Genomic DNA, 20,233 nt, shown 5'->3' with positions numbered 1-20,233 from the left:
GTCAAGCTTTCTGCAAGGGGGAAGAAAGTACTTTACTGGAAGCTTCGTATCAGAGTAACTAGTTTGTGTCTCTGTCACTAGCCGCACAACAAGGTAACGTCACGTTTACGGTTACGTTTTTGTACCATCTTGTCTTCCAACTGACAGCAAACCATACTGTATTTCTGTCATGAAGATTACACTTCATCAGAGTGCTATCAATGATCATTTCTTCCATTTTGGATTCCCTCATTACGTCACCAGAAGAAGGTTTGCAATAGATCAGTGGTAGAAGTGGGCCAGTTCTTCACACAGATACAATATCTCTGTGAGTCAGTTCAGTGACGGTTGCAATCACTGAAATTCATCTGTTTAGGTCGGAGAATTAAACCCAGCTAGAATCAGGCTTGTTTAAATTCGGTCATGACAAGACTGGATGCTAATTATGTTCTTTGCTCCAGACCTTGTTCATAAGCCACTAATTATTTAAGTCATTTTTCAGTCAAAAATGCAGATTTTTGCTGGTTCCAACCTCTTAAATGTGAGGATCCACAACTTTTCTTTGTCTTCTTTGATAGTAAATTAAATATGTTTGGGTACTGGACCATTGTTTGGACAGATTAAGCAATCTGAGGACACCACTGTGTGAAGTTGTGATAACTGGTGTGCACGCACATGGGATCTACAGCGACGTTTGTTCCACTCAGTGTAAGAAGTCTGTTCAGTTGTCCAGGTTTAAATGAACCCTTTATGAAGTCCTGAAATTTAACTTATGGCACAATACAATCTCTACCCGTCTACTTTCTGTCCTGCATAAGATCCAATATCTTCATTGTTTCTTGCAAAGGTATGTATGACACTGCAACCATAATCTGGGCATAATAATCGTAATGTAATGTATGCAGCTGCTGCAGTCGTACGTTGCCCAACTCTCCTTCCCTCTAAGTTGACAACAAATAACTTTTACTGACGTGCTCAGACGGCCCCATACACTATGACCCAAATCAATCATCTCACATACATTTGCAGGAAACTTCCGTGAATTTATGGGAACTCATGCTGGGACAAGTGGATTGTCAGGTAGTAAATTTCCTTCCAGTTCCCTTCACTCAAAATATCCCCCCTTTGCCCTTCCATTGTAATTGGTTGCACTGTCTAATTTAGTTGTTTTTTTTTTTTCCTCCATGCATCCATGCATGAAACCGCCTACCTGCATGCACCAAATGAGAATGATTTTTGGAGGGTTAATCTTTTTGATAGTCATTGCCCACAGATGGTGCATCCAGATTTTTATTAGCGTCAGTGTTAAGATAAAGCCAGCTTAATGTTTCAATGTGTGCCTGCTATAAAGTACTAACAGAATGTACTCGTCAAACCTCAGCGGGTTTGGGTGATCTGGGGGAGAGATATTTTTCTGTTGGCCTGTGTTCTGTTTTCTGTTTTGTTGGAGCAATCAAATTTAATTTAAAATCTCTTGCAAAATTATTTATTTGCAGTAAGGGGTTCATTTTGAATAATTGTTTTTGTTTCTAAAACGGATCAACAGCATTTTGAATCAAATCTTCTCGAGGAGTTGTTGCCGCCGTCTAGGCTTTGCTTTGCACATGTTACGTGTTTTTTCTTTTCTGCACAGGGTCAGTAACCGATAAACCTCCCGGGCCACCGAACTCTGGTAGAAAAGGTGAGTTGAGATCTGCTGTCGGTTGTGTTTGCCTGAGTGTCAAGTCCATCTATTTGTATGAAGGAGACAGAAACAGAGCAGAAGTTCAAAAATGTCTTTCGACCTCATTTTTTTTTAATCCATCTGATCTGCACAAAGTCCATATTTGTGCAGAGTAGAAAAGTATGTGACTGATGTTTCACTTTTAACTCAAAGAGAAGTTGGATCTCTAGAATCTTTAGACTTAAAGAATACACCTTAAAAACAACTTCTTTCTTCGACGTGTTAGCGTCCTGCTGAGCTCTACAAATATTTATAGTTCTTAGGACCTGAGACAAAGACATCGCTGTGATACACCGCAAAGACCTGACAGGTTCTGCTTCAGTTACATCCTTATTCATACTGTATCTGTGAAAGTAAAATATGCAAAGCTGTACAGAATGACAGTACAGTTTTCCTGAAAGTAATTCAATCAGTTTCAGGAAAACTTAAGTAAAACTACAACAAACATTTCTTGCCTGCATCTACTTGCATCATTAGACAAATCTGGCTGAAAATACAGTGAATAGTACAAAGTTTACAAAGAAGAGATGTTTCCCAGCCCTGAAGGTGTTATATTTAGTAGAACTGTTGCGGAGGACATGCGGACACACACACACACACAGTTTGTAGCTCACAGTTGAGACCTGGATTAATCAGTAACTGACACATACTGTAAGTTACAGAAGTTTCAACATTCTCAGCATGCATCAGTGTGTTTTATGGGGAAATTTCAGAAAGTGTAATAAAAAAAAGTTGTCAGAAAATAAATCAGTAATACATCTTGCACTCATCTGAGACCAACACAGTAACTACTGTATTTTATTTACAGCTTGACCAGATCAGGTCAGTCTGATCTCAGGTCAGTGTTCCAGTTTTCTGACAAGCTGTCTGATTTAAGGACTCACTTTAGTGTTTGTAAAATGACTCCAGTTCTCTGTGGTGTGCTTTTGATTGAATTATTTCCTAAGGAGTGTTCCAGATGCTACAAATCTGCACATGGGTGAGTATTTTAGGTAGCTGAATTCTCAGCCTTATCTAAGATCCATTACAACTTGTTCAATTCTGAAAAAGGACATTGACTCTTTCAGCCTGTCAGAATATTTTCTTTAGCCTGTGCTTTAATGTGATGTTTGGGACATTTTTTCCCAAATATTACTGAAAACATTTTCAGATTTTGTCTGAAAGCAAAAGTCAGCTTTTACACAGAAGACAAATTTTTACATTTTCTATAACCATATATAAATATATATTCCTATCTATAACAGTGATGCATTTTTAAAGAAAAGATTAAGACAACTGTTACAACTTCATAATAGCTTGTAAATAAGTTTTGGTTGCCAAAATGAGGACCATTTTGGAAGAGTAATTTGAAGAACTTTAATGATCAAATTCTGATGTTTTTTTTTTTCCTTAAGGGCATACAGCGTTAAAGAGGATGAAAGAAAGAGTGTGACAGTTTGTTCAGCCTGCAGTTTGGGAGCCAAGAAATCCAAACTTGAAGAAGTTTTCACAAAGTTCAATTGTGATGAATAGTCATACAGTGATGTTTGATCATACTGCTGGTTATCCTGCATGTGGTTATTACGTCATGTGGTTCGCATGTGGCCAAATCCAACCGTGAAACACTGCATTAGAAGTACCACTAATGTAGAACGCTTGTTAGAGCTTTTTTGATTAGAGTCTGCATATGTTGGAGACGCACACACAAGTTTGAGCGTGATGCTACATGAGAGGTCATGAGGTGATTAAGTTCAAAAGTGTTAATCTACTTAATCATATATGCACTGTACAAATGGAGCAATGAAGTAGAAGTGGATGAAGTTTTAGGCACTAGACAAAATGTAAGGAGGACAACTACAAATGTTACAATTAATTTTCGACAAAATCCGGGCATTCGCTTTGTGCATCAAGCTTTGACGTGACGGTGGAGCTAGAATAATCTTCAGGAGATCATGACTATCACTGTTCAGTTTCAACACAGTCTTAATACTTTCTACACGGGAGCAGCATTGTGGGTGGACCAGTCATCAGCTGACCGACTGACTGAGCCACATCAGCGTCCATAGCCAGACAAATTGTCTTATTTTGAAAATCAGGAATGATGAAGTTCACACTAATTCATTTGCTCAGAGGTCCATTCAGCTCAGTGTTTGGATTAGTTGTGGGTGGGCCTTTCTGTGCCTATCAGCACATACTGCACCTGCACTGGGCTAATGCGGGTCCTGATGAGGGGGTTGGGGTGGGGAGTGTATGTGCATGTGTGTGCATGACTGTGAGTGTCATGAATGTGAAGCATGTCAGTGCGAGTGAGTTCTCTTATTGGTGTGTATGTGAGAGATGTGTGACATGTGGCTGGTGGTCTTCTGTTGTTTTGTTTCTTTTCTGTTATTCAATCTGTCTGTCTGTTTTTCTATCTGTCTTGGCCGGGCCATGTGCAAATCCCAACCATTCAACAGTTCTGGAGAGTAGATTGTATTAACCTCAATAATGGTAGTCTCTTTCCGTTTCTTTCTCACCCTCAACCCAGATGATGGCTCCAAGCCCACACCCACCATGGAGACTCACATCCCGCCTGAGGGTGACGGTAAGTCTCCTCTAACTGCTGCTCCACCTGAAGCACAGTGACAGGACAGTCACTCAGCACAGTTAACCAAGTTGCACAGCATGTATTCGTACCAACCACCACAACATTTCACATTAAAGCTCAATTCTGAATTTTCAGAATGGTCTTCACCCCAGTCACACTGCGCTGTGTCATACTTTTAATATCCAAGATGTAATTTCTTAAGAATGCTCCCTTATATCAAATGGAAAACTCAAGTTGTCAAAAATGCCAGATGACAAATTTGATATTTTTGGAAACAGTGGGATCTTGGATCTAACTTTTGTGGGTAAGGCCTGGCTGTGCAAGTGTTTGAAATATGCAGTTACTGGTGAATATGGTGTAACTCTTAAAAAAAAAAAAAAAAAGCTTAGTCATGGCAAATTCTGCTATGATCATGTAGAAGTATCAATGTTATTTATCTGTGCACTGTCTTCTTTTCAATGCAGAGATAACCGCTCCAACACTGTGGATAAAACAGCTGGTTTATAAGGAGAATAAGCAGAACAGCTCCACTTCCAGGAAGCAAGGTGAGACCAACAAAGCCGTCCTTATTCTGAGAGCTTTACATTCCTCTTTGATATGCATAGTAAATTAACACAAGTGACAGTTTTTGTCTGTAGGAAGCCAGTGAGGGACCATGTCCTTGACCACATCACTGATAAATCCACCTCTCCTCTCAGCACAGCCACCTGCTTAAATATCACCCATGTACTGTTTTCAGGTTACAGTCTCTGGCCACATATTGACCTTAAGATGACTAGGAAAACTAAACCAGAGAAGAAGCTCAGTTGTAACTGGTTTCAAAGCCATTAGTTTAATTGGGAAACATTTATAGTTTGAAGATAGCCCTGCACTGCCAGGATTAGATTTCTTGATTTCTTTCCTTTGATGTAATTTGTTTAGCTTTCTCCGTCTCCTTTTCAATAACGCCTCGACATGTTCACTACCCTCTTGGCAGCTGGATGGTGTTCACGCTTCTGCAGCAAGTCAGTGAATGAATGTGGTGGGGTTTTAATACGTGTCTGTGTACAGCGTGTGTTTTGGGTTGGATGGATATATTGCTTAGCTGATATATGGGACTGGCGCTCATCTTTGATAAAATAATCTGCAAAATGTGCAGTTCATTTTTTTATTTGCATGTTTTGTCATTTATTAGTGTCATTCTTCAGTAATGCTTTGCTTTGGTCATGTCTCCTAGAATACTTTTTATTGACTTAAACTGGTTTTTAAATCAAAGTTCTTGTTCCCAGCATCAACAATTTATGATCAAATTAGATAAATTATCATGGATGATTAATTGTTGTTGTGTTGTAATTCTATTTTTAAACACTGGTGGGGTAAACTTTAAGTGTGTCGGTATGCCTCACAATCTGCATGTATGATTACGAATATTTTGAAAAAAAAAAGCACATGAATGTGCACCTTAAATGCATGTCATATTAGAATGTGAAGTTAGCTCTCTCTCCCACACAATGGGAACGATTGCCATCATTTTGAATGATGGCGATGTGGCAGGGGAAACTGCGGTCGAGCCAGCATCGAGGGCTGTATATTAGATGAGCGATATTCAGTGTGACAGCTCTTTGAAACGTCTGTGGAAACACCAGCTTCCTGTTTCCAATTAAATTCCGATGTCCTCAAAGCACAAGCGACAAGACCGATCAAGGGGGAGACATCATCACCTTTGAGACATGAGCGATGTGTTTGCCTGACACTGCATCTGCATGTGATTGCATACAGCACGTGTGTCTGTGGAGTTTGTGGAGTAACGAAGTATATCTACTCATGTGCAGTACTAATATACAGCATTTTCATTTTGGTAGAAACTTTTTCTGCACTGCATTTCAGAATGGTGTACGTTTCACTTCACTACACTTGTGGTATCTGGAGTCATTACAGTAGTTACTTCAAAGATTCACATACACGACACAAGACAAACTAATCATTGTTATTCCTACTAAGCCAGAGTTGGTGACTGTTCTAACAGTGGAAAGACTATCTTAAAGTATTGTCTTATTTTGTTCCTGTTGAGTATGAATGGAGTGTGTTTTATGATGATCTGGGAGATGAAATGAGTGTTTTTGTCAATGGGGTCTGGTGATGTCTGCTGATGCTCTAGTGCAGCATCTAGCGGCAGTGAATACGGCAGGAGTTAGACATAGATTTTAGCTTTAGTCAAGCAACGAATCTGAGTACTTTTTCAGTCTGTCGTGTGTTAGTTTGTGTGCATTTGTTTTATTACTGGGAAGGCAGTCTACTTCACTCTTGATGCCAGTGTTTTGGCCCACATCCAGAGAGCCTAAGACTGCAGGCAGACAGCTGGAGAGATAACCGAGATTTCTACACAGAGCTTGTTTGCTTTCTACCAGCCTTGCTATAATGGTTTCCAAAGTAGAGACGATTTGGTGCAACAAATCCTCATTACTAAAATTCCTCAGAATCAGAACCACTCTGTCTCTCTGGCTCATATGAGCTACGTTATTCATTTACTGTCTCTCTTTCTCTGGATATCTCATAGCAGATCGATGTAGAGCGATGCAGAGACTGAGTTAGTGAAATGTGTTAGCTAAGGCAAAACAATGTTAAATCCATTCCTCAAAATGATGCTGCGTTGCCAGACTTTGACATGTTGTTGTTCCAGTGTTGCAAGGAGGGGGAAGCACTCTGTCATGCAGCTCATTTATAAAAGTGTGTGGAGAACCAGAAACCCGCTAACTGCTGCTCCTCCCTTGCGGCGAGGCAAACAAAAGAAAAACAAAATGCTGAATAGATAAAATGTAATCATGTCAGCTAAGAGCATGCTTTTGTATAAAAATATGCAGCCTTAAACTGTGATTTTGCTCCTTTTAATTCTATATGCAGGTCTTGTTTGAAGCAGCATGTACTTGTGTTTTACCTGTCAGCACAATAAGCCATGACTGTAACGTGACCAAAACATGCTAATGAATGATGCGTTAATAAGTAACACAACTGTCAAAAAATTGCATATCCATTTTGAGTAAAATCTGAGTCATCTCTGTAGGTCATAAACACACACACATGCACCTACATACCCACTCACAGAGTTCCCCGAACTACTAACATTTCCGCTATTTTAACTGCAGAGAAGGCTTGCTAGAGACAATATTGCAGTGATTACCCCACAGCTGAAAGCCATTGGAGTGAAGCGAAGAGGAGAAAGCGCTGGAGGAGGTGGGGAGTAGATGCAGAGAGGGAGGTATTTGGATAGAGAAAAGCAAAGAGAGAAAGAAAAGGAAAGTGAAAGAATGAGATAAAGGCAATAGAGAGGTGAGAGGAAGGGACTGAAAGAACTGTAAGATATGAATGATAAAGGAAGAGAAATAAAGAAAAGGAAAGCAATTTAAAAAGAATTTTGGCTTGGAGCCTGTAGGACAGGGGCCAAAGCGAGAGGTATAAAACTGGGCAAAGCAGAACCCAAAGATTCTGCACAGGGTCACCTTTTGTCCATTATCAGTTTGCCCTGAAGAAAAAAATGACCACAACAATGAGCAAATTGTTACAATGGTCTCTGACATCCACTTGTGTGGGTTTCCTTTTTTCAGGACAATATTTGTTTTCTGAGGGTTTGTGTTTCTCATCACTCAGTTCCTGTCAGGGGAAGAGAAGTAAAATTGAAAAGGAAACAAAAATAAAAAATAAATAGAGCAGAAACGCAAGGCAGGCAAAGAAGTCGTAGATTGAATTTCAACTCCACACAAAACTGAGGGGATTACATTGCAAGCACCAGCCTTTTTCCACTTATATGTATAAAAACAATTTTCTTTTGGGAATCGTAGCGCTTGGCGCCAGTATAACCTCTGTATAATAAACAGTGCTAAATAATTTGGATGTGAAGGAGCCTCGGTGAGGACCAGAGCCACGGTATGGCGTTAAGAACACTTGAGTGTGAGTCTTCACAGGAGAAAACTTTCTTTGGTGTAGGGATGCATTTAGCTCTCTGTTGGCAGCCATAGTCAGGAAACATCAAAACACACACACACACACACACACACAGGCACAGCTCCCAGCCTCCTCCGCCAGGCCTCAGGTCTGCTGCCACCACTGTCATCTCCATCCTCACTAACATAACCATGGGAGCTGACAAAGGACTGTTGTGTTTAGCTTTTGTTGATGATGCTTTGCGACATGCATTTTAACATCTGTACTGTGAACCAACACACTGCAACTCAAGGAAACACAAGAAAATAGACAAAACACAAGCAAATAAAGAAAAGGTCAATTTGGCAACACATGCGAAGCATTTAGGAAACAAGCTGCAAATACACTTTACAGAAATGCACTGCAAATACAGAAAACAACAGCAGAAGTGTAACCAGAGGACATTTCTGCTGAAGACAGCCTGGACACACGCTTCAGTTGGTGACTCAAGAAGTTAATGAAGATGGATGGGTGATCGCTGTAAATGGATGACACATGAATCAAGTGTGTCCATGCTGTGTTTTCTCTACTTGCATGTGATTTCTTGCACTGAGCTCTCTCAGCCACCGTACATTTGAGAAACACTAATTTAATTAATAATTTTCGTGAAGCAGACAACTTATTTTAGGGAGATGGATGTGTTGTCCTGCAAATCGTTCTGCTCAGCCACTCTGATGCACCTCCATGACTCTGGATTTAACATTCATGTTCTGTGTCACATTGACACAAGACACGTTGAAATTCAATTTGAGCGTCCAACACATCTGGACTAAGACAAATCTGTAGAAATCCCATTTAAATTGCATTTTAAACAACCTCCAAATGTGGTTTGAGAGTGGGTTTCATGTAACCGTTTGCTATCCACACTTTCAAAAATCATTCTGGATACAATCTGAATATGCCAAAAATGTATTTGAGCTGAACAAGGCCTTAATTTCACAAGCGTCTTTGCTCAGCGCCGTATTGTCTTAATTATGCTTTGGCTACTGAAACACTGTGAGGTGCTCCACAATGTGAAAACAACCACGTCACCACCCGGAGGCCACCACCAAGGCCTCCAAACAGTTAGCTTGTCCCTCTTATTGTAATTAAATGTCTCATAGGGCACTTGAATGTAAAATGAAGAATAGATCAGGATAAGTAAAAGCACACTTCATCGCCATGGTAACAAGCTTAGCATGCAGCACTGTTGTATTTGGCTTAAGAGTGAGCAATGGACTAAATGGATGTGAATGTAAATACAGCATGGTGAGACAAGGTGTTGCAGGATCACCTCTCAACAGCCAAGCGGCTGTTGTGTAATATATGACAGTTATGACAGATGGTGACCTCCTCATTCAACCTGAGGAAAGACTAGAAGAGGTTTTAGGTGACAGTGGGACCAGTCCGACATGTTGCAGGATATAGTCGTTGATATAGATGAGCTGATAAGGATTTTTGTGTCCACCCTTCACTTGACATTTTGGTGAAAACAGCAGCCTCTGACAATAAACTGAATTTGACAAATCACAGGCCATGTGGCCATGGGCATTATTAAAGCACGAATCTTGACACACACAATTGTTTCTACTCTCACAACTCAACCCTACGTAAATCTGTTGTCCTTCTGACCACCTGCAGTAACTTTCTGCCAATGCAATACTGATTAAATAGTAATTGGAGTAACTCATCAAACAGCAGCACAACAAAAACAGACTCAACAGCCATGTCAGCAATAAACAAAGAAAGCCTAAAACATGCAGCAGTTGGTCTAACAAGCACTATGCAGACTGAACCTTATTTGTTGGTTGGTTTTCTTGAATTAGTTGATTTACAGCCAGTCACGATGTTGGATCAGTTCTATGATAACCAGGTGGTCCAGCATCTTTCATTTTATCCTTGTGTACACTTTCTGCTGTTGATCTTGAGATGGATGATTTTCTTTGAGTGTGTGTTTCTTTGTTTCCCGATTGTGGCACTTCTGTACTCAGTGTGTTTCTCATGGTTTTAGAGAAAGTTCCCTCTTGTGACCAGGAGCGTCAGAGTGCACTGGACGAGGCTCGGCAGAATCCTGGAGAGGGCATTTTCATCCCTGACTGTGGGCCCGGAGGCCTTTACAAACCGGTCCAGTGCCACCAGTCCACAGGCTACTGCTGGTGTGTTCTGGTGGACACAGGACGGCCAATTCCTGGAACGTCCACCAGGTAATATCATTTATCAGAAAAATCACTTAGTCCAGTTTTTCTATTAAGGCATATAGCTATGGCATGGCATTCACTGAAATTTTAATGAGTGTTTATTTCTTCTTCAGCCAAAGTATGAATGTCGATCTGATATCCTGGTAGCAGGACAATTTGGAATGAGGCCAAGAAAGTTGTTCAGTTTTGTCAGTACCAGTGCTGGACAACATGGTGTGGAAGAACCAGCAAAAGGACTGTGAGGCTTTACTGAAGTACAGTGTTTCTTCATTAGAACTAAAAACAAAGTACAGCGAATCACCAAAGTCATTAAGAGTCATCTTTTGGGCTCCATAAATGTTCATACCCAATCTCATGACAATCCATCTAATAGTTGTTGATATATTTTAGCCTGGACAAAAGTGGCGGACTGACCGACATTTACATCGAGCTAACATTTTTTAAGGAATTCTGGATCCAAATTGCTGTTGCCGGTTCACTTGACAAAACAGTAAGTTTCAAGCGCTGGTGGGAATGCCATTTAGCTGGCCATAAACACTCAGTGTTTGGTATGACGTTTGTTTTCAGTGCAGTTGCTGCTGTTTATATTGCTTTCAGGGAAAAGGCGGAGGCACGGTAGGTTTTTTGCAAGAGCTGTATGACACAAGGTTGGAGATGAGTCAACAGAAAAATGTTGACTAAATGATGCCCATTGCTCATGTTTTGGTTGTTTAAAAACTGTTCATGGTTTGTATCTAGAACGTGAATATTACAGATTGAAACATAGCGCCAGATAAAGGGAATGAGATTGGATGTTTGAAAACCTGCAAGCATGCACCGGTAAACAGATGGGCTGTTATTGTTCCTGAAGGGGCATCATCATTCTCTCTCCACAAGGTGGTTTATGTTTTACAGGATGATGCACAGACTTTTTCCATTCAGAAAATGTTAGCTGATATTTGGCCTTGCTACTATTTGAACATAGGATGATTTCAGTGAGTTACCACCATATTTAAAATTGACAGCCTGAAACGGATCACATGCATAGCAGCAAAACTCGCCCAGACCAAATTCTCATCTGCATTTCAGAGATATTGGATGACAACCTTGAGGTGATTAAACTTAGACCTCATGTCACTCACCCCAATTACTTTCCTTTAGACAGAAATGTGCTTAGTAATGCATCAGACATCTCATCTTGGATCAGTGGCCCTTTGGACTGTGAGAAGAAAAAAAAAACCCAAAAAAGCCTTGCTTTCACTCTGAAAAAAAGGAAGAAAGGCAAATGAGACACACATGCTCAATTTTCCATCCTATTCAAGAACCACTGATACAATAGCCAGGAGAAAACGAGTCATGCCACGCATAATGCCGAACAGTTTGTTGTGGCTCTGAAACAAAGCTTTGTGCACGTCAAATCAAATTTATTTATTAAGCGTTTATAAAAAGAGAGGTTAATTACAGTCAATAATTCTTTACAGATCAACAGTGAAAACACAGATAAAAGCCAGAGAGCAATAGGTTGTAGTTTCAAGAAGCCAGTGTGTGCTAAAGCATGCAGGGCAGAGATTTTGGAAAGTGCATATTTTCATAACAAAGATAAAGATTTTTATCCTGCACGAATAACATCTCCTGGTTTTAAGGTCCACCTCAGATTGTTCTGAAGCATGGAAGGAAAACAGGAAAATCTTTTGTGGTCTTTTTGTTTTGTTGAGTGTTCAGTTCCAGGCTATGTTTGATCTTTGTCATCACAATCTACCTTGTGCCTTGACGTCTCAGGGTTTTCACACATTGCTAAGACAGTTTTATTCTTGCCTTCTTCAGCTCCTTCTTCTGTTTATGTCTGACCGGCCACATTCCCGCTGTCTTCCCCTCTCTGTGTAACAGGTACCAGACGCCGGAGTGTGACGGTGCTGCACGATCCCGCGTCTCAGACACAGAGGATCCCTTCCAAGGCAGAGACCTGACAGGTTTTCTTTATTTTTCATTGCAGCTCAGTTCATTATTTGTTACTGTTGCTATGCTTGTCAAGATTTCCGTCCTCACACAGCACGTATGCATCGAAAATCATGGCAGATTCACCGTTGAAATTTGTAGTATTTTTTGATATACTGAGTCACACACCCTAGACAAAACACAACCATCGATTTTGTTGACACTGGCAAATTCAGCTGTAGCTAGCCAGCTAACATTAGTTCTTTGGTTAGAGGTTACATTTTGTTGTTCACATTTGCATATGTTTCACTTTTACTGTTACAAAAAGCTTGTAAGATGCTTTTGCTGAACAAGTAAAAACTTCTCCCAAGGACCAGAATTGACAGCTTAACCCTAAACACTGACAACATCCAGTCCCGTTTGCACACAATGGTGAAATATTACACGGTGTTGTGGTAGTTGTGAACGGGGCTTGTAACCTCTAACCACACAAACTTATGATGTATGAGAGCTCCTTGGCTCTTGACAAGCTGAGTCACAGGCGACACCAGCAGCCATCTTGAGTCAAGCTGAGAGAAGCCAGTTCATAGTGCTACAACGTTTCCGTGCAATGTTCTAAAACATTTTCGCCTCATCGCAAATCTCTCATCTGAACTGGGCTTTACAGGAAATACAAATTTTCATCCTTCCATGCAAACTGACCAGATAGAAGGTTTTGATTAAGTATTGACCAAACCACACTTTGTAGTGTTGGATTCCCTGGCAGCAAAGATCAGAGAGTCTCCTCTAAACCAGAGGTCGTAACCTCGGCTCATACTCCTCTGCCCTTGTTACTGCTCACTTACTTTTGTTGCCCCTCTGTTTCCCCATCATTTAAGGTTTCATTGTAACTCTTATTTAATTCCCCATCTGGTGAGTTTACAGAGTCAAGCATGACTCCTGACTGTGCAGCAGATGTGTGGCATGTTTTATGGAAGGTGTGAGTGGTGCGGGGTGTGGTGGTGAGGCAGTAGGGGGGCAGCTGGGGGTGTTGGAGACCGCAGCCGCAGGGAGCTGAGTGGAGATATTTTTATGTACTGTAGAGGGATGTTCTGAACCGCCACAACAAAGTACAGTATTTCATGGTCGTCACTTCAAGGTAAGAAGAGAAAAGAATGTTTCAGAGGGCAGTCTATTAACAGCATGCAGCTACAGGTTCAATCTGACTGTACTCAAAGTGCCACAATACCACCTCTGTCTGAGGGAGCAGATAAGAGCTCATCCCCTGAGACCAAAGACTGGGATTTGTTCACTTTCAGGTCAGTCTCCACAGCAACTTCTTCATTAAAGAAAAAAGTAATTCTGTTTACATATGCTTCTCCTCTGTCAACACACTACAGAGACAAGGACTGACATAAAATCGCAGATTTTTTTCAGCACCCTTGGTCATTTTTGTGTGCTTTAAGCTACAATTTCTACAGTGGTGGAAGCACATAAAAGCCCAAAACACACTTTCTGTGTATATGAAGCAGCAAGGATCTGAGTGAGGTAAATTTTACCATCTTTACATTTATGTGAACTGAATATGCAAAGGTGTGATGCACATCCATGTTTGCAGACACCCAGTGCAATATGAACAGGACTGAGTGTGTCTACTGCCTGCCCTGCTCTTTTGGGGTAGACAGAGTCCATGCTCTCTGTTCATCACTTTGTCCAATCTTATTTTATTTGTTCTTCACTTTGTCCAAACAAATAGTTCAAACTTAACTGCAGAATGTAGTTTGAACAAATCTAGAGTTTCTTCACCTGACAAATGTTAAGTGTTGCAAAGTGATTAATGCGATAAATCAGGGAGGAAAATAAAAAGTTTTCTGCAGCACAAACATCTATTTATATTTTCTCACTTTTCTATATGTATCACCTGAAACTGATAATTCTCAGTCTATAATATATCTCAGGTGCAGCTTTTATGTGTTTCAAAATCTTCAGATTAAGAAGATCAAATCCAAGTGGCCCTGAGCCTGTTTGATGCTGCCAGAGGTCCTGCACCATACTGTGCCCTTCACACCTTGCCACATATGCAGCATACAACATAACGGTTTGCGCTTCATAACACCCCAATTTAACACTTGGATTAAAGCGCAGCACGGCAGTGATTCTCTGAGCTTGTCGTGTCGTACGAAATGCTAATTGGATTCACCTGGCGGGGCAGTGGACCACCTTCCACAAAACTGAGCAGGCACAAAGGGAATAAAAAAGACAAGAGGAGGAGGCCATAAGGAGGAAGGGGAGGACTAAAAGTTTGAAAGAGGGAGAGACTGAAAAAAAAAAGAATGAGAAGATTAGTTTACTATGCAGCTGTGTTTGAAGTTTCCCTTTAAGAGACACAATTAGGAGGGAAAAATTTGCACTGGTTTAGCGTGCTATTAAAACCATACATCTGGGCAATTAAAAAGAGCTACCCAAGGTGTTCAGAATTGTGTCATAAAAGTTAACAGGTCTGCACTGCTCAACAAAACTCTCTCAGCACCGCACACCTCTGTTCCACTTCTCACCATGTGCCTCAGTTCTGCTTTCTGAAGTCTTACAAAACACCTCAACTATGTATTTCAGCTCTATTTAAAATACATTTGTAATGATTCACTCGTAATTGTGAATATAAGCATGTTAATTGATACACCTGGTTTGTCATGTGAGCTCTGGACTATGTTTGCATGCTTTGCCGTTTTTCATTTGACATCTGTCATCCTGGTTCACTGGTGTGGATTCTTTAGAGGCACTTCAGCTTCACTGTACCGTAATGACTCAAATCAGTTGTGGAAGGTAATCGGTGTGTTTTTGTCTTTGATTTGTGCCAGGCTGCCCAGAGGGGAAGAAAGTGGAATTCATTACGAGCTTGTTAGATGCTCTCACCACAGATATGGTGCAAGCCATAAACTCACCAGCCCCCTCTGGTGGTGGGAGGTAAGTAGTGTCACTCACATTTGAAGTCACTTGAGTATTGTACCTGCGCATTATACCTCCTCACGGAAAACTTCAAGCTTTTCTGGCTTTACTCAAATATTTATTCCTTCTGGTTTTCTGACTTGAGCGCTAACGTTTTATCTCTGACAGTGTACAGATCTTGGCACAGACACTGACAGGATTTGGTGTTCACTTTTCATGAATGGTAAAATCAGTGTATACACTTATGGGACTTAAAGGTATTTGGATTGAAGCTATTCATGCAGTCAATTAATTTTAAATTATTTTATTGCAAGCCAAGCTGTAGTGAAACTGTAAAATATGATGTCAGTTTCTGGAGTATAACGTGTCCAGATGTGCATCTCTTTCTGTACAGGATGTTGTGATTTCATTTAATCAGAAATCTAAGCATCTTTTGAGTGTAAGTGATGAGATTACATGACAAATGCCAGTGTGTCATGCAGGATGTTTACTAAATGTTTTTTAAATGCACATTTGAAGTGTTAGCACTGACTAAAAATGTATGGCTTTAAAACACTTTTGAGCAGTTAATTTGTTTGTTTGCTTTTTTGCTACTTCCCTTTTTGCCAGTCATTTTAGGATTTAATATATTTCATCCCTGTCTGTTCCTCTAACTGTAACCAGGTTTGTTGAGCCTGATCCCAGCCACACTTTGGAAGAGAGGGTAGTGCACTGGTACTTCGCCCAGCTGGATAACAACGGCAGCCACGACATCAACAAGAAGGAACTCAAGCCCTTTAAGAGGTACCTGAAGAAGAAAGCAAAACCCAAGAAATGTGCCCGCAAGTTCACTGACTACTGCGACCTGAATAAGGACAAGGCCATTTCCCTGCAGGAGCTGAAAGGCTGCCTGGGCGTCAACAAGGAGGGTAAGAGGAAAACTGAGGCTGGGAAAAAACTGAACAGTGGGAAACAGGATGGTTGAGAGTGAATTGGCAGGGCCATCAAGTGAGGTCATGACCCTTGTATGAACCTCAGGCGAGCAGGGGAAAAACTGCATATAGAGTCCTGTCCCTTTCATCAACTAGTTAGAGATGGCCTTTGGGATACAGAGTTCATCTTCTACAGTTTAACAGCTACTTCAACAAAAATTAAACAAATGAAGTCTCCTATACAAACACCGCTGAGGATTTATGACAATAAAAGAGGTACTTAGTTGGGCTAAAATGATCTATGGGTTTTTAAAAGTATACAAGTGTTAACTACAAAACAGAACCATTTCCATTTATTCCCACAACATAGTTTTCACTAATATATTCATCCTGTCAGAGTTCTATTCAAGTCAGGCAGTCATTTATAGGAAGGGATGAAGTAACTGTGGTGCATGTGACAAACAGATGTGCTGGCAGTCTAAATAAGGTGCACTGCTCCATTTTGCACTCAATGATAAATGTATTTGGACAAGACTAATGTGTTAGTGGATCCTATATGCTGTCTGAGCTGGAAAACTGAAACTACTCATCATGAGTGTGCAGACTGGCCCTAATAGAGCTCATTAACAACTGTCAAACCAGCTTACCGTGAGAGGCTGCTGCCAACTACAATCCCAAATCATTCAGCCAAGTAAAAAACCTAGAAGACATGATTAAACAAAGTTTTAAGTAGTCAGAAGATTCCTAGAGGGCGCGAAATTTACACAGTTAACAAATGACTAAGTAAACTTTTAATTCATGAAAGAAAGTTATTACGTTTTTTTTTCCCCACAGGTGGTATTATTGATGCAAAGCAATAAGAGCTAAATATTACACTGTATTTAAAATGCACTATAAATAACTGTTTTTTTCTTACCATATTCTATTTATTGGCTTAAGGACCCAGCTCTGTCAAGCTTAATTTTTGTTTTTTTCTACTTTGCAGGGAGCTCAACAACAAGTGGCAGCCAAGGGACAAGGCAAGGGACAAAATTGTTCAGTAAGGCTAACTAATACGCTTTCACTAACTCTGGCTGCCTCTGGCTTAGAGCGCTGTAGTTGGCATATTATGTAACCCATTAACATGCACAGTGGGCAAATGCAGCAGCTTGGAGTAGATACGGCCAGCTGACACAGCAGAGATTGATTTATGCAATTTATACCCTACTTAAGGAGTTTAAGGTGTGCGTCCTTGTGTATCTGTATGGATGTAAAGGGATGTGTGTTTGTGTGAGAGTGAGAGAGAGAGTGAGTCATTTGTTGTTCTGGTAGTTTAGAGAGGAGAGTGGTTTTGTCTCCAGTGAGTGACATCTTATCCTGTGATATGACCAGAAAGATAAAGAAATTACATTTATATTCTACTGAAAGGCCAACAATTATTTTCAGTTTATTGACTAATCTGCTTATTATTATTTCGATTAATAAATTTTGGCTATGAAATGACAGCAAATAGTGAAAAATGCCCATTATAATTTGCTAAAGCCCAATGTGTCATCCTCAAATGTCTTGTTTTATCAGATTTATCAGTACAAAATCCAAATGTATTTAGTTTATATCATGCATGACAACAAAGTCCAGAAAATCCTCACATTTGACAGTCAGAGAATGTGTACCATTTTTGCTGAAAAATTCCTGATATGTTTAATCTATTACTAAAATTACTGTAGATTAATTGTCTGTCAGTCAGCTAATTGGCCAGCTTGAGACTTTCGGGACATCTGAAATAAAAGTCTGAAATAACAAAGAACCAACAAATGCTACAATAGAATGATTGCACTTCTTTGCTGATTGTCTTTCTATTTTTCTGCCTGTCTCGCTCTTTACCATCTGTCTCCTTCTCTTCTCAATCGCTTTTCGATCTGCCGGGATTCCCCCCATTGAGCGATGATTGGTCCCGTTGGTGCTATTTTCTTTGGCCACTGGGCCAGTTCAATGCCACATAGGGCTGAGGTCATGTGTTTACTCTGGCGCTTCGCCACCACGGCTCGGAGTGGGCATAACGTCAGGCCTCTTGGACCCTGGGCACCGCTGCCAGGATAAACAGCCTCAGTATTGGAAGAGCAGAGAAGGAGGCTCGGTCAGTTGTTTTTCGCCGTGGTCACTGAATCTCTCACCTTCATGCTTAAGAGCTGAAGTTAAATGGCCTGACAGCTTTATACGGCTCCTTATTCTGCCACTCAGGCATACTGAGATATTGATGATTGTGCAGAGAGTGAAGTATTAATAAGGAGAAAGAGAGACGGAGAAAGCTTGCACGAAAGAAGCAGGAGTCTGTAAGAACATATGGCAGCGTTCTGCCTTGTCTAAAATAGACAGCCATTGTGTTCAGGTATGCCTTGCTGAACCTCAATGGCCTGGATCCCTTTAAGTCAAGCTGCCTTTGCCAGACATTAAATCTTATCATGCTCTGTCGCAGCTTTGGACCGTCACTGGAGTGTTGTTGGACATATTTACAGTTTACAGTACGTGCTTTTTTGTGAAGGATTGCAAGCATGTGGGACAGAGTGGAGCACATCTGTATGAGGCTCTTCACTCTTGACACGTTGGCAACAGCCAAGGGAAACATCTGAATACCTCGTGTGAGTTTGAAGTGGTGGAGATGGTGGCATCCATCGTCTGAAGAGACTGGAAACCTCATTATGGATTAGATATGAAACAGAAGCCCAGGGCAGTGAGTTTCTCACAGTAAGGCCACTTATGAGCAGCAGGTCTGGTAGTTCAAATGGCCCCAGCACCATGTCTGGTCCATTGTTATGAAAAAAAAATACAAAAAGGTTTCACTGTTAAACTTCTTACTTTGGCAGCACAGTCCATAATCTTTTCAAAAATCTTATTTCCATTTAGAAAAATATAAACACATACTTGATTAAGTACAAACACATGAGGGTGTGCATGAATGTTGTGCACACACCAAAATAGGCCAAACATTGGCATACACAGTAATAAGATCTGAGGATCTGTGGTGAGTCCTTACAGAGGTTTTAGATTGCAGGATGGCTGTTTTTCAGTGTGTGTTGTGTGTTTTCTCTGCAACATACACTACATGGCGCTATGTGCTAAAATTCCTTAAGCTTCATTTATTCAGGAAGTCTTCTTGAAATCAAAATCTTTCTGAAGACCTTGTGAACAGTTTTACACACTGCATGTATTTTTGTTTTTTTAGTTTACCTGTCATTGGCAAACAGACAAAAAAAATAATAATTTCGGTCCTTAATCACAGTATTATTAAAAACATCAGTATGGAAAATGTCGCCCAGACGAATGAGTGTCTCTAACTTCGACTGTGCATTGAAAATCAGTTCAGCAGGTATGAGAAACATCTAAAGTAAACCTATCCTGTGATCTGATTTCACAGTTGTTCAGTTGGAACTCAACTAAGGCTGTTAAATATCTCAGCAGCTCGAATAGCAAGGCCTTAATAAAGAATCACAGGTATGCTTAGGCCTTGAAGAGGACAGTCATGAACATCTAATTCTTTTTTCAAATAACTCACATCAATTAAACATGAAGGAGGTGAATGCTGTCCAGTGGTTTAAGTGTATTTGCAACAGATAAGCATACAGAATATCTATGTAATCCAGCAGAGATATTATAAAGGACTGTAAAATGTTTTTGGTTTTCTTTTTTTCTTTTGGCTTTCATGAAGTATTCAGTCTGGGTTTTGTAGACACTAACATGAGGGAATATTATGGGCAATGTTTTTAAAAAAATAAGAAAAACACTAAATAGTTTGATTGTGTGTATTAGAGTTTCTGATCATATACTGTAAATATCAATCTGGTGTCAGTATGTATCAATAAGTAAGAAGTAACATGAATGTAAATATTGCCACCTTGTTATTGAAGTATCGAGAGATTGATTTCACTTGTCAAAGACCATTATGAATATCCTGCGGGTGAGGCTTGAGTTGACAAAAACAGTCAGAAGTGCACACATGGATTTTGTGTGCTGTTTGCTGTTTAATGTCAAACTCCTCTCTCTTCCTGCTCTCTCGTCTCTTCGTCCCGTTTGTTCTGGCTGCGTCCATCATTAGGCAGCAATG

At 40.4% G+C, this 20,233-nt stretch overlaps 2 protein-coding genes across 8 annotated transcripts in view; one reads left to right on the top strand and one right to left on the bottom strand.

The window, feature by feature from the left end:
- ccdc177 (coiled-coil domain containing 177) overlaps window positions 1-20,233 on the bottom strand; it is a 110,053-nt gene that overhangs the window by 36,680 nt on the left and 53,140 nt on the right. The window lies entirely within an intron of this gene.
- The window catches only part of smoc1 (SPARC related modular calcium binding 1), a 44,443-nt gene that overhangs the window by 19,850 nt on the left and 4,360 nt on the right, over window positions 1-20,233 (top strand). For 2 of the 6 annotated variants that reach the window (XM_046413421.1, XM_046413419.1), the window contains exons 6-14: window positions 1,009-1,059; window positions 1,613-1,660; window positions 4,176-4,265; window positions 4,733-4,813; window positions 10,216-10,408; window positions 12,269-12,351; window positions 15,154-15,259; window positions 15,905-16,149; window positions 17,138-17,171. In XM_046413421.1, the coding sequence (XP_046269377.1) occupies window positions 1,009-1,059; window positions 1,613-1,660; window positions 4,176-4,265; window positions 4,733-4,813; window positions 10,216-10,408; window positions 12,269-12,351; window positions 15,154-15,259; window positions 15,905-16,149; window positions 17,138-17,171 (931 nt within the window). Of the gene's footprint in view, window positions 1-1,008; window positions 1,060-1,612; window positions 1,661-4,175; window positions 4,266-4,732; window positions 4,814-10,215; window positions 10,409-12,268; window positions 12,352-15,153; window positions 15,260-15,904; window positions 16,150-17,137; window positions 17,192-20,233 lie in introns of all 6 variants that reach the window. The other 4 variants (XM_046413422.1, XM_046413420.1, XM_046413425.1 and 1 more) reach the window with 4 other exon arrangements.

Source organism: Scatophagus argus, chromosome 15, assembly GCF_020382885.2.
Source record: "Scatophagus argus isolate fScaArg1 chromosome 15, fScaArg1.pri, whole genome shotgun sequence".
NCBI lineage: Eukaryota > Metazoa > Chordata > Actinopteri > Scatophagidae > Scatophagus > Scatophagus argus.
The sequence above is the reverse complement of the archived record's forward strand: the minus strand, read 5'-3'. Positions and strand labels throughout refer to the sequence as shown.